At 42.3% G+C, this 12,661-nt stretch overlaps 1 protein-coding gene across 4 annotated transcripts in view; it reads left to right on the top strand.

The window, feature by feature from the left end:
* ANXA4 (annexin A4) overlaps positions 1 to 12,661 on the top strand; it is a 187,879-nt gene that overhangs the window by 143,868 nt on the left and 31,350 nt on the right. For all 4 annotated transcript variants that reach the window (XM_019020968.4, XM_004029358.5, XM_055378042.2 and 1 more), the window contains one exon: positions 4,902 to 4,989. In XM_019020968.4, the coding sequence (XP_018876513.1) occupies positions 4,902 to 4,989 (88 nt within the window). The remainder of the gene's footprint in view (positions 1 to 4,901; positions 4,990 to 12,661) is intronic.

The raw sequence follows: 12,661 nt of genomic DNA, 5'->3' as shown, positions 1-12,661 counted from the left end.
CTAGTGGTTATGAGTGTTTTAATTTTCTTCTTAATTTATTTTTATTTTTATTTTTATTTTTTCTGAGACAGAGTCTCAATCTGTTGCCCAGGCTGGAGAGCAGTGGCGCAATCTTGGCTCACTACCATCTCCGCCCTAGGTTTAAGCGATTCCCCTGCCTCAGCCTCCTGAGTAGCTGGGATTACAGGCGCTCGCCACCACGCCCGACTAATTTTTTGTATTTTTGGTAGAGACAGGGTTTCACTGTGTTGGCCAGGCTGGTCTCGAACTCCTGACCTCATGATCTGCCCGCCTTGGCCTCCCAAAGTGCTGGGATTACGGGCGTGAGCCACCGCGCCCAGCTTTCTTCTTAATTTTTAAAAAATTTTCCAAATTCTCTACAATTTTTTTTAAATCATTGTATTCAAGATTTTAAAACATGTTTTATGGAGGTATAATTTGCATATAGTAAAATGCACATCCTTTAAGGTTACTGGTCGTTAAGTTTTGACAAATATATATATATATATATATACCCACATAACCTACTCTCATATCAAGGTAGGACATTTTATCATTCCCAGAAGCTCCTCCATGCCCGTTTCATATTAACTCCCCTTCCCACCCTCCACTCCACACAAGAAATGCAACTGCTGTTCTGAGTGTTATCATAAGTTAGTTTTGCCTGTTCTAGAACATCCTATATATTGAATCATAGAGTAGGTACTCTTTTGTGTCTGACTTCTTTCTCTGGGCATTATATTCTTTTGCAATTCATCCGTATTGTTGCATCAGTAGTTTTGTTCCTCCATTCCTTTTTATTGCTCATTAATATTCCATTGTATTGTACTCTGATCTTTTTGGCATGTATCTTCTTCATTATTAATGTAATAACAATATTTCATCAATTGTGATATGGCACCTATTTCTATCTATTCATTTTTGTCATTCCTTCCTATATCCTCTCTGTTTCCTTTGCCTGCTATCAAAATGGGCCCTCTTGGGACAGAATTCCCTGTCTTCCCAGAATGGATAATGGCCTATTATACTCTGAAATTCAATCAATATGGATATTTATCATGCTAACAGGGAACACATTTCTTGATCTCTTTCCTGGAGAAAAAGAGTCACTAAGAATGCTAACTGATAAACGGAACCACCCTTGCCAATTCCTCTATCGATTCACCTTGTAATATATTAATCCTAATCCATAGTAGTGTCCCTCAGCAATGCAGTTTGCTTAAAAGTTGAATGCAGTGTTTGAGTGCCATCCAAAAATTTTTCAATACGGAATTTCCAGAAGAACCTTGTGAAACATTCAACTCAGAAAGCTGTCTCATGCCGGGGCCAACAGCCATGTTGGAATTCTGACAGCAAGTCACCAATTTGAGTATTACTACTGATATATAATAGAAGAAAAGAAGTAAAGTGCCTCTGTTAGTTTCTTGAGGCTGCCAAAATAAAGTATTTGCAAAAGTAATTGCACCAACCTAAAAGCACAAACTGGATGGCTTAGAATAGTAGAAATGTATTGCCTCACAGTTCTGGAGGCCAGAAATCCAAAGCAAGGTGTCAGCAGGGCCATGCTCCCTTTGACACCTGTGCAGAAGCCTTCTGGGCCTCTTCCTAGCTTCTGGGGGTTTGCTGGCAATCCTAGCTATTCCTTGGCTTGCTGCTGCATAACTTCCATCTCTGCCTTTGTCATACGGTGCTCGCCCCTTGTATGTCTGTCTTCTCATATCCACATCTTCTTATAAGGACACCAGTCGTATTGGATTAGGGGCCCACCCTACACCAGTATCACCTCATCTTAACTGATTAATCTGCAGCGGCCCTATTTCCAAATAAGGTCACATTCTGAGGTGCTGGAGGTTAGGACTTCAACATGTCTTTTTTGGGGGGAGATACAATTCAACGGGGCCCGAGGAAGTCGATGTCATATATGTCTACCTTCCTCTGTCAGACATATAGAGGGTGATGACCAAGTGCCAAATACTTACCATATCCAGAACATGAAAGCCTGGTCTTGCAGCAGAGAAGGCCCGTGCTCTGGGTACCTGAGGACTTGGATGGGCTTGATGTGGGCCACTATGGGCCTGAGAGGTCCAGGCCAGGGTGGTCTAGTGCAGTAAGCTCAAGTCAGGCTCACCAGAGAACTGTGCTAAGGGTATAAAAATCCTCCATTCCTTTAGATGGCCCATATTACATTCTTGGATCCAATTAGATTATCAGAAAACTTTAGCTCTATTCCACACTGTTTATGCCAACTTGTACAAATGCTCCATCCTAGATTCTGCTTTGGCATTACCCTATAGGCTTGTGTGGAGGTATAATACAAGAAATAGATAAAAGTATCTCATTATTTTATTTATTATGGAGGTACAGCTGAAGTTCTCTTTGATGACGATGATGATGATGATGATGATGTTTCTGAGTTTTTGTTTTAGTGTTTACTTTTTCCTGGGTTTTGTGCTAAGTGCATTCCTGTATTATCCTGTTTCTGTGAGTTATCATTATTCGTAACATACAAGTGAGAAAAATGAAACGGCCCCAGGTCACACAGCTAGAAAGAGGTAAAGATAAGATTCATACCCCACTCCAGTGCTTATGCACCTTCCCACTAAGCTTCTTAGACCAAGCGCCAACTACTCCCTCCTTCCTCAGCCTCTGGACAGTGCTCGATCCTGGATTTCCTATGAGCTCAAGGACCACCCCTTCTCAGCCATTCTTTCTGGGCTCTCCCCAGAAAGGACCTGTACTGTTTGGACCTGTACTGTTGGAGAGACCCCGGCTTATCCTAAGTCCCTGTTCCCTATTTTCACTTTCTTTCCAGGTCATTTCATCAAGTACCACCCAAATGCTGATGCATCCCAACTTTATTATACTGGATGTGACCTCTAGACTTATACCATGTAACCAATTGTCTTTTTGACAATTCCACTTGGATATTTAATGGACATCCCAAACTTAACATTTCCAACATGGAACGTCTAAATCCCACTCCACACTGCCACTCTGAATCTGGTAGTCTTCCTCCAGTTTTCTCCATCTGGGTAAATGATACCCAGCTGCTCAGGGGAAAAGATTTAGAGTTATACTTGATTCTTTTCTTTCCTCACCTCCCACGTCAGTCCATCAGCAAGTTCTGTCTCCTTTGCTCCAAAACATGTGCTGAGCTGTCTGTTCCTCTGTTTATTTCCATCTTAACTATTTCACCCTAGTCTAGCTCATATCCCACCCCCGGATCTTGGCCCAGGCTCTCAAATGGTCTCTGCATCTCCCTACAGCAGCCCAGGGGGATCTTTTAAATAGATAAGTCAGATCACGTGTCCCTATCTCCTTGCTCAAAACCTGTCGGTGGCTTTCTACTGTACTTAGAATAAAATACAAACTCCTTACCTGGTTTGAAGGGCTGCCTTGCTCTGGCCCCAGCCCACCCCTCTGATTTCCTTCTTTTTTATTTTTAATTCATTTATTTAAATATTTTTATTATGGAAAACTTTAAACATATACAAAAGTAAACAGAATACTATAAGGAACCCCTTTGTGTACCTATCAATAATTATTAACTCATGGTCACTCCTGTTTTTTGTCTTTGTTTTTTTGAGACAGGGTCTCACTCTGTCACCCAGATTAGAGCACAGTGGTATGATCTCGGCTCACTGCAGTCTCCACCTCCTGGGCTCAAGAGATCCTCCCACCTCAGCTTCCTGAGTAGCTGGGACTACAGGCCTGTGCCACCATGCGTAGCTAATTTTTTTGTATGTTTTTGTAGAGATGAGGTTTCACCATGTTGCCCAGTCTGGTCTCAAACTCCTGGGCTCAAGAGATCTGCCTGCCTCAGCCTCCCAAAGTACTGGGATTACTGGGGTGAGCCACCACATCCGGCCTGTTTCTTCTTTATATCCACTTCCTCCCCTTTCTCTCCACCTGTGTGATTTTGAAGCAAACCCAAGACATGTTATCATTTCATCTGTAAACTATTTCAATAGATTAAACCTCTTTTAAAAATGAAATATCACCATAATGCCATTCTTATACCTAAAAATGTTAAAACCAAGTCCTTAGTGTCATCAAATGTCAAGTCAATGTTCAAATTTCCATTGTCTCATAAATGTCTTTTGCTTTTTACTGTTTAATTTAGGATCCAAATTATGGTACTACAGGTTCACATTATGATCATTGATGTTCCTTTTCATGTTTTTTAAACTGTAGTTCCCTTCCATCTCTCTCTTTAAATTCTCCTTGCAATTTATTTGTCGAAGAAACTAGATCGTTTTTTAAGTGCTGTGTCTCAGAGTCTGGATTTTGCTGACTGCAACCCTTTGGTGTGGTTTAACATTCTCATTTCTCCTGTTTACTGTAAATTTGTTTTTGGCTCTAGAGGCTTGACTGGATTCAGGTTTGATATTTTTCCCTTTTGGGGAGAACAGGGTTCCACGTTGGTGTAGTTCGTCTTCCCCCGCCCCTCCTTGCCCACCAACTTGAGCCACACTGGCCTCTATCCTGCTTTCCCTAGAAACTAGTTCCGGCCTCAGGGCCTTTGCAGGAGCTGTTTTCTCTGCCTGTAACCCTTGCCTCCATCTTTGCCTGAGCAGCTGCTTCATTTCATTCAGCTCTTAACCTCAATGTCACTCCTCAGAATGGGTCCTGCAGGTCCTCTCTATCTGCTTCACAGCAATGCTCACCCCCAGGCACTTTATGGAATTGTGAATTGTTGGCTTGTTTACTCTCTGCCTCCCATGAGCTACAGCATCAGTCCCGGGGAGCAAGAGCTTCATTTCTCATGGTCACTACTGTACCCCTAGCACCTAGAATACCGTCTAGGCCATGGTCAGTGCTCAGCAAATGTTTGCCGAATGAGATGCCTCCGTGTTGGTGAGAGGCTGCCTCTCAGTAACATCACTCTCTTGTGTGCTCAGGCAACGAAAGGAGGTACTGTCAAAGCTGCTTCAGGATTCAATGCCGTGGAAGATGCCCAGACCCTGAGGAAGGCCATGAAAGGGCTCGGTATGTGTCCTGCTGGAAGTGAATCCTCCTGCGTGCATTGCACATCACAGGGTCACACAGGAGGGTGCCATGTCCGCTGGCCATCACGTGGGTCTTCCTTTAATAAAACACAAGGGAGGCTGGGTGTGGTGGCTCATGCCTGTAATCTCAGCACTTTGGGAGGCTGAGGTGGGCAGATCACTTGAGGCCACAAGTTCGAGACAAGCCTGGCCAACATGGCAAGACCCCATCTAGACTAAAAATAAAAAAATTAGCCAAGCGTGGTGGCACACACGTGTAATCCCAGCTACTTGGGAGGCTGAGGCAGGAGAATCACTTGAACCCAGGAGGTGGTGGTTGCAGTGAGCTGAGATCTTGCCATGGCACTCCAGCCTGGGAGACAGAGTGAGACTCCATCTCAAAAAACAAAGAAAGAGGCTGGGCACGGTGGCTCACGCCTGTAATCCCAGCACTTTGGGAGGCTGAGGCGGGTGGATCACGAGGTCAGGAGATCGAGACCATCCTGGCTAACACGGTGAAACCCCGTCTCTACTAAAAATACAAAAAATTAGCTGGGCGTGGTGGCGGGCACCTGTAGTCCCAGCTACTCGGGAGGCTGAGGCAGGAGAATGGCGTGAACCCGGGAGGTGGAGCTTGCGGTGAGCCGAGATTGCACCACTGCACTCCAGGCTGGGCGACAGAGCCAGACTCCATCTCAAAAAAAAAAAGAAAGAAAGAAGGGAAGAAGGAAGGAAAGAAGGAAGAGAGGGAGGGAGGGAGGGACGGAGGGAGGGAAAGAAAACACATGGAACAAGTTGAGATAAGTTGGGACAAACTGGATGGGGAGGGGCATTAGTTCTTCACTTTAATAAAGAATGATAAATTTAATATACTTATTATGGATTTCCCCTATTGTTTAAACCTGCTTTGAATTACGACATCATGAATCTGCATATTAAATTTTAGAAATGTATTTGTTTTCCAATTAGTGCTGGTGTGTATATGGTGCCACAGATTTACAAAGCAGTTTCACAGACATTATCTCATTGGATATATGCAACAACCTGTGATTTAGTGAAAGCAGCTATTCCTATTGTTATTTTAGCCCCCTTTTACAGATGTGAAACTGAGACCCAGAGAGGCCGAGTAACTCTCACCAAGTCGCATAGTGAGTGAAACTGAGCCATGGCTCACACTAGGCAGATCCCATCTCAAGCTCGGGGTCATCAGCGCTAAGTCCACATTCTTGCCTTGAGTCCGTCTGCTTGTTGCTGTGGTGATAGACACAGCTGTGACAGCACCGACATGCAATGTGTGGAATTTAATGTGAGAAGGCTGGTGAAGCAGCCTTGTTGTCTGGGGTAAATACTAAGGTTTTTGGTGTCATGGCCAAGGAGATTGAGGTTGCAGACAGACAGACACACACACAGTGAGTTTGGAGCAGGAGTTTAATAGGCAAAAGAAAAGAACAGCTCTCCATCACAGAGAGGGGTCCCGAGCGGGTTGCCAAGTGGTAGTAAAATTGTCAGGGTTTTTATAAATAGGCTACTGAGGAGGGGGCTCATGAGCAGAGGATGTCTTATCCTGCTAGGGTCCAGTGGTTTGGTTGGGACCAGGTGTGCGATCTATATAGAGCAGAGTTTTTTTTAATCAGCTCTTATCCCATTCTCTGACCACATAGATGGACTCTTATTCTGTGTTTCTTTGTCTTGCTTATCTGGGAGGGAGAGTTTCTGTGTCTGTTCCCACACATCTTCTTGCAGCTGCAGACATCCCCCCAAGTCTGTTTTTAGCTCGTCTATCTTACTGCGCCTAAAGGGAAGGAATATGCTTATTAAGACCCACTGTTTTACTGGGGCCCACTGTGTAAATGTGAAGTTTGGTGATTACCCAGGAGACTTCTCCCTCTCTTTCTGTGCTCAAGCCATCTTCTCTGTGTTTTACAGCCTGAACTTTCAGGCTGCTTGTTGTTAGAAGAGAAGTGCTTTTTTTTTGAACTGCATGAGGTTAGAAAGGGAGCTATTTTTGGGCTGCTTTTTGTTAAAAGGAAAGTTTTCTGCTGGGGACTCACTTTACCCTAAATGTCTACCTAAATCATTTCTTTCTGCCTCCTATAACATATTTCCCCCCTCAGGAATGAAATCCGTAACTGCTGCTAGGGGAAACTGGGTGACAATTTCTTCTGGCTACTTCCTGCTGGAGAGTGGCGTTGTGTGGGGAACAGCAGCTAGGGCTCCTCCTGGGGTTGATTTAAGGGTCCCTCGTAGGAGGGCAGTTTCATTTTCGGCTCCATTTGCAGCACCATCTGAAGCTTGATGGTTTCTAAGCGAGAAGAGATAAACTTCACAAGGAGGTTTAGAATATAGGTTCTAAATATGAGTATTAAGATTACTATTATTAATGGGGGCACTATAGGCCATAACCATGACAAGAGTTTGTTTGATACCTGTGAGCCATTCAGATGGGTTGTGCTGTTGTAAGTGGGTATATGGGGCTTGGCTTTGTTTAGCTTCCTTGGTCTTACTTTCCCAAAAAAGGGAGAAACCCTGGGGTTTTAGTTTACCTGGCGGGATTTGTAGGATAATTGCCGAGAACTAGAACATGTGTCCAGATTTTTCTATTACCGATGCCTTTCTGTTTTCTCTGAGCTGCAGCCAGAGATTGCTGGTTGGTTGACAGGAGTAAGCAAGGTTAGTTTAAAATGTAGGCAAAAACTTTAAAACAGCTGATGAGACTACAGGTTAATAACAGATGTATGATAAGTTTTAAAACATAATTTCTCTTTCTCTAGTCCTCATTTTTGTTAAAAATAATCTATGATAGGACTGAGTTGTTTGCAAAACAGACTTCAGTCTTATACTTGGCCTAATTATTTGCATAAAGTACAGCAAGAATAATCATCCTTACATAAGCCTCTTAGATTGGCTTTAATGGAACCTTGTTCCATGAGGAATTTTAGACAGGACTTTTTTTTTTTTTTTTTTTGTTTTTTTGTTTTTTTTTTTGAGACGGAGTCTCGCTTTGTCACCCAGGCTGGAGTGCAGTGTCGCAATCTCGGCTCACTGCAAGCTCCGCCTCCCAGGTTCACACCATTCTCCGGCCTCAGCCTCCCGAGTAGCTGGGACTATAGGCGCCCGCCACCACGCCCGGCTAATTTTTTGTATTTTTAGTAGAGACGGGGTTTCACCGTGTTAGCCAGGATGGTCTCGATCTCTTGACCTCGTGATCCGCCCGCCTCGGCCTCCCAAAGTGCTGGGATTACAGGCGTGAGCCACCGCGCCCGGCCCTAGACAGGACTTTTTAAAGCCAAGCCCAGCCATGGGTTTGTACTTTTAAATACCTGTGAGTTGGATAAATTTTTTTCCTTCTTGAGGTTCCAGAAGCATGGAGTTTCTAGGCCTGTTAGAATGTGATATTCTTTACTCACCGCAGGTCAGGAACCCTGTATGGAGACTATGCAGACAGGTATGAGGCCAGTTTTCCCCAGGGGCTTTTATTGGCTCAGCAAGTTAAGCTTGATTCCTTAAAGGGAAACATACCCTTCCAGTCAAAGCCTTAGTAAAACAACCAGTTTTTCCGATTGTGTTTTGTTGCAAGAGAAAATGGATTCTTGCTGCACTGATTCAAACAACTATATTGTTGTAATTTAAGAATATTTATAACTAGTTTCCAAATTCTAGAGGAATTAGGCAGAGAGAAATAAACATGCTCCAAACTTTGCCTATAGTAGTACACTTTGCTTAGTTATCAAAGGCTGTAGCTAGCTTAAGACAAGTTTTTTGACTCTAAAAAATAAAATAAGAATTAGCCGTGTTCTAAGAATAAGTGAAGAATATTTCTTTAGTTTTCTATTAGTTCAGTTCATTCCATTAACTTTTGTTTTGATATTTATAAACATTTTAGCCTTTTATGAGTCCCATACATTTTTTGGTCATGACAAACCTGCGTTGGAGAGAACTTGTTAAAGTCCCATGGCTTGATTATGAACCATCTTTTGAAGAGAATTAAAACAAAACAACAATTGTCTGTAAATGACAAAATGTCCAGTTTGGATACAGTCAGAAATACAATTGACAAAGCAATTTGGTTATTTTTGTGTTTTTCAAAAACCCAACATAACAACCTTAATTGTAATAGCACATATTCAGACACTAGAACCATAGCCATCCCATACAGTTTTGGAACACATGTTAATATTATTCCCTAAAATATAACCTGAAGAGTATTAGACATCATTTTGGCAATTTTATGTACCTCAACATGTTAAATAATACTGTTTACCTCTCTTCTAGATGCTTCAGGGGTCCTCTGCAGCACCGAGAAGCCAGGGGTTAGGAAAGACAGACTTGAGACTAAAGTTTGACTTTGGGAAGCCTGTTAAGTATATTTAAAATTTTAAACACTTGATATTATGAAATAGAATTTTAGATTACCAAAAGTTTTTGTTTTTGCCAAAATGTTGAGCCAGAAATTTGAAAAAGCAAAAACCATTCATTAGCCTTTTCTATTCCATGAAAATCCCGTGTTAAGAGAGAAAGTTAAATTTTACCCTTGCATTAGTTTGCTATTAATGTTAAACTTAATTTTAAATGAAACATTATAGACAATCCTATTTAATTTTAACCAGTTTGACCATGAAGTGTGATTTTCACATACCTGTTATAACCCTTGACAAGTTTTGCTAAAGAGTAGATTAGCATTTTAAGAAAACCTTGCTGTGCTTTTCAGTGATTAACTTACAGAAAAAACCATATAATGCCCTTTTGCATTTAATTAATATGTTTACACGCAGTGTTTTCTTTGCAAGATTTTTACAGTTTTTTTTTTACAATTTGCTTAAACCTTCTACTTTAAGACAATTCTTTTTTTTTTTTTTTTTTTTTTTTTTTTTTTGAGACGGAGTCTCGCTCTGTCACCCAGGCTGGAGTGCAGTGGCGCGATCTCGGCTCACTGCAAGCTCCGCCTCCCGGGTTCACGCCATTCTCCTGCCTCAGCCTCCCGAGTAGCTGGGACTACAGGCGCCCGCCACTACGCCCGGCTAACTTTTTGTATTTTTAGTAGAGTTGGGGTTTCACCTTGGTCTCGATCTCCTGACCTCGTGATCCGCCAGCCTCGGCCTCCCAAACTGCTGGGATTACAGGCGTGAGCCACCGCGCCCGGCCGACAATTCTTTATTTCTAAGCAAAATATACATTTCCATGCCTTCTTATAATCTTTAAATAAAAACATCTTTTACTGTTTTTACACACTTTGCATGTAATTCCATGTTCAGTAGTTTCAATCACATGTTATAATGGTAACTTTTAGTAATTTTTAACTTTAATGTAAAACCTGTTAGGTTGTTTTAATTATGTGCTGGATGCAGATAATGTTTGACTCCTTTCAGCATAGTTAGGGGCATGGTTACTTCCGTATGTTCCCAGGTGCTACCAATTGTGAAGCAGGCACGTCGACAGTTTTTAAAGGCTAAATAAAGAAGCAGTTTTACGGCCAGTCGCAATGGCTCCTGCCTGTAATCCCAGCACTTTGGGAGGCCAAGGCGGGTGGATCACGAGGTCAGGAGATCGAGACCATCCTGGCCAACATGGTGAAACCCCGTCTCTACTAAAAATGCAAAAATTAGATGGATGTGGTGGCGCGTGCCTGTAATCCCAGCTACTCAGGAGGCTGAGACAGGAGAATCACTTGAACCAGGGAGTCAGAGGTTGCAGTGGGCCGAGATCGCGCTACTGCGCTCCAGTCTGGCAACAGAGCAAGACTCCATCTCAAAAAAAAAAAAAAAAAAGCAGTTTACAACCTTAAAACATTTAGCAAACTAGTATTTGACCTGCATAATTTAGACCACATTTTTATACCTTGAAGACATTTGTATTTTACCAATAATTCCTAAGACTCTTTCTATTTTTAAAGATTAAAGTCACATGAACTGAAAGGTACCACAGCTTTTACTTTTCCCTTAAAAATGTTTGATTTAAGCGCTTATTTTTCTTAGGCCAATTAATTAGAGCTCCTTTTTTTAATAGGCATTACACAAGTAACACATATATAACCACACAAACAGAAGAAGATCCAGCAGTTACAAGATTTTGCATTTGCCAATGTCCCAATTGGATTATTGGCCTCTGAGTGAGGTTCTTTCAGAACAGAGCTAGGAATACAGTTTCCAGGGCCTAATAAGCAAGCATAGCCAGAAGACAAAGACAGATTTTGAGAGGTATTTATTCACCTTTAATTCCAGGGGCTCCGAGGAAAACAGATTTTTCCTAAAATGGGATTTGTGGTGCCTTTTCTGTTTCTCCAAGGAGTCCCAGGCCACCGGAAGTCATTCTAGGTGCACCAAGAGTGGCAAGACACAGTAAAAAAAAAAAAAGCAATTCAGTCAACTGAGAAAAAAACCGTTTCCAGATTTATGAAGATTTATTTAAGAAGATTTATGAAGAGAAAAACATAAAGGCCTTTTAAATATACCCATTGCTTGGATATCCACTTTTAATTAAGCTGAATGCTCTTTAAGAAAATCCTTTTTCATTAATTAAAACTTTACAAAGAATGCAAACAGTGATTCTTATTATTTCTTTTACCCAGTTTGCTCCACTTACCTGTTCACAACCATGTTTAGGTTCTCCAGTTTTCTCTGGGAGAAAGTGGCTGGGCTCAGGCAAGGGCAGGTTTTCAACTGGACTGCAGATCCCTTTAGCAGCAAAGCTTGGTATTTGAGGAGGCAATTGTTTGTCAGCCAGAGACTTTCCTTAGAGAACAACAGTCCTGTTACATTGTGTGGGATTAAACAGTTATTTCCCATGGTTAACCCAGTGGCCTCTGACACCAGCAAAGCCTCCACTGTAACTGCTTGGAGGCAGGCTGACCATCCTTTGGCCACCAAGTTTTAAGTTCCTTGCTTAAGTAACTCACTGGCTGTTGAGCTGGACCTCAAGCCTTAGTTAAAACTTCCAGGGCCATTTCCTTCCTTTTTGTTACATAGAGGCTGAATGCTTTCCCCATGGGAAGACTAAGGGCTGGTATGTTATGTTATGTTATGTTATGTTATGTTATGTTATGTTATGTTATGTTATGTTATGTTATGTTCTGTTCTGTTCTGTTCTGTTATGTTATGTTATGTTATTTTTGAGACGGAGTCTCATTCTGTCGCCCAGGCTGGAGTGCAGTGGCATGATCTCAGCTCACTGCAAGCTCTGCCTTCCGAGTTCACGCCATTCTCTTGCCTCAGCCTCCCGAGTAGCTGGGACTACAGGTGCCTGCCACCATGCCCAGCTAATTTTTTTTGCATTTTTAGTAGAGACGGGGTTTCACCGTGTTAGCCAGGAAGGCTTGGTTTAGCTGGTTAAAGGCTTTTTGAGCCTTGGGTTCCCAAAAGAGAGAGGGGTGAGTTTTAACTGTTTGAGTTTCTTTTATGAGGTGGTGTAAAGGGTGAGCCATTTCCCTGTGCCCAGGTACTCACAGTTTACAAAATCCAGTAATGCCCAAGAATTTTCCTAACTATCAAAGGAAATGGGCCTAATCCTTTCCTCACCTGGTGCTCTGGTCCCTTCTGATAAGACCAGAACTAGGTACTTTACTGAAGTCTGACAGAGCTGAGCTTTGGATTTTGAGACTCTATACTCCCTTTCAGCTAAGAAATTGAGGAGAGTCTTAGCATCTTCCTGAGCCTTCCTTGATTGGGGCATAGAGGAAA

This window comes from Gorilla gorilla, chromosome 12 (assembly GCF_029281585.2).
Source record: "Gorilla gorilla gorilla isolate KB3781 chromosome 12, NHGRI_mGorGor1-v2.1_pri, whole genome shotgun sequence".
Classification (NCBI taxonomy): Eukaryota; Metazoa; Chordata; class Mammalia; order Primates; family Hominidae; genus Gorilla; species Gorilla gorilla.
The sequence above is the reverse complement of the archived record's forward strand: the minus strand, read 5'-3'. Positions and strand labels throughout refer to the sequence as shown.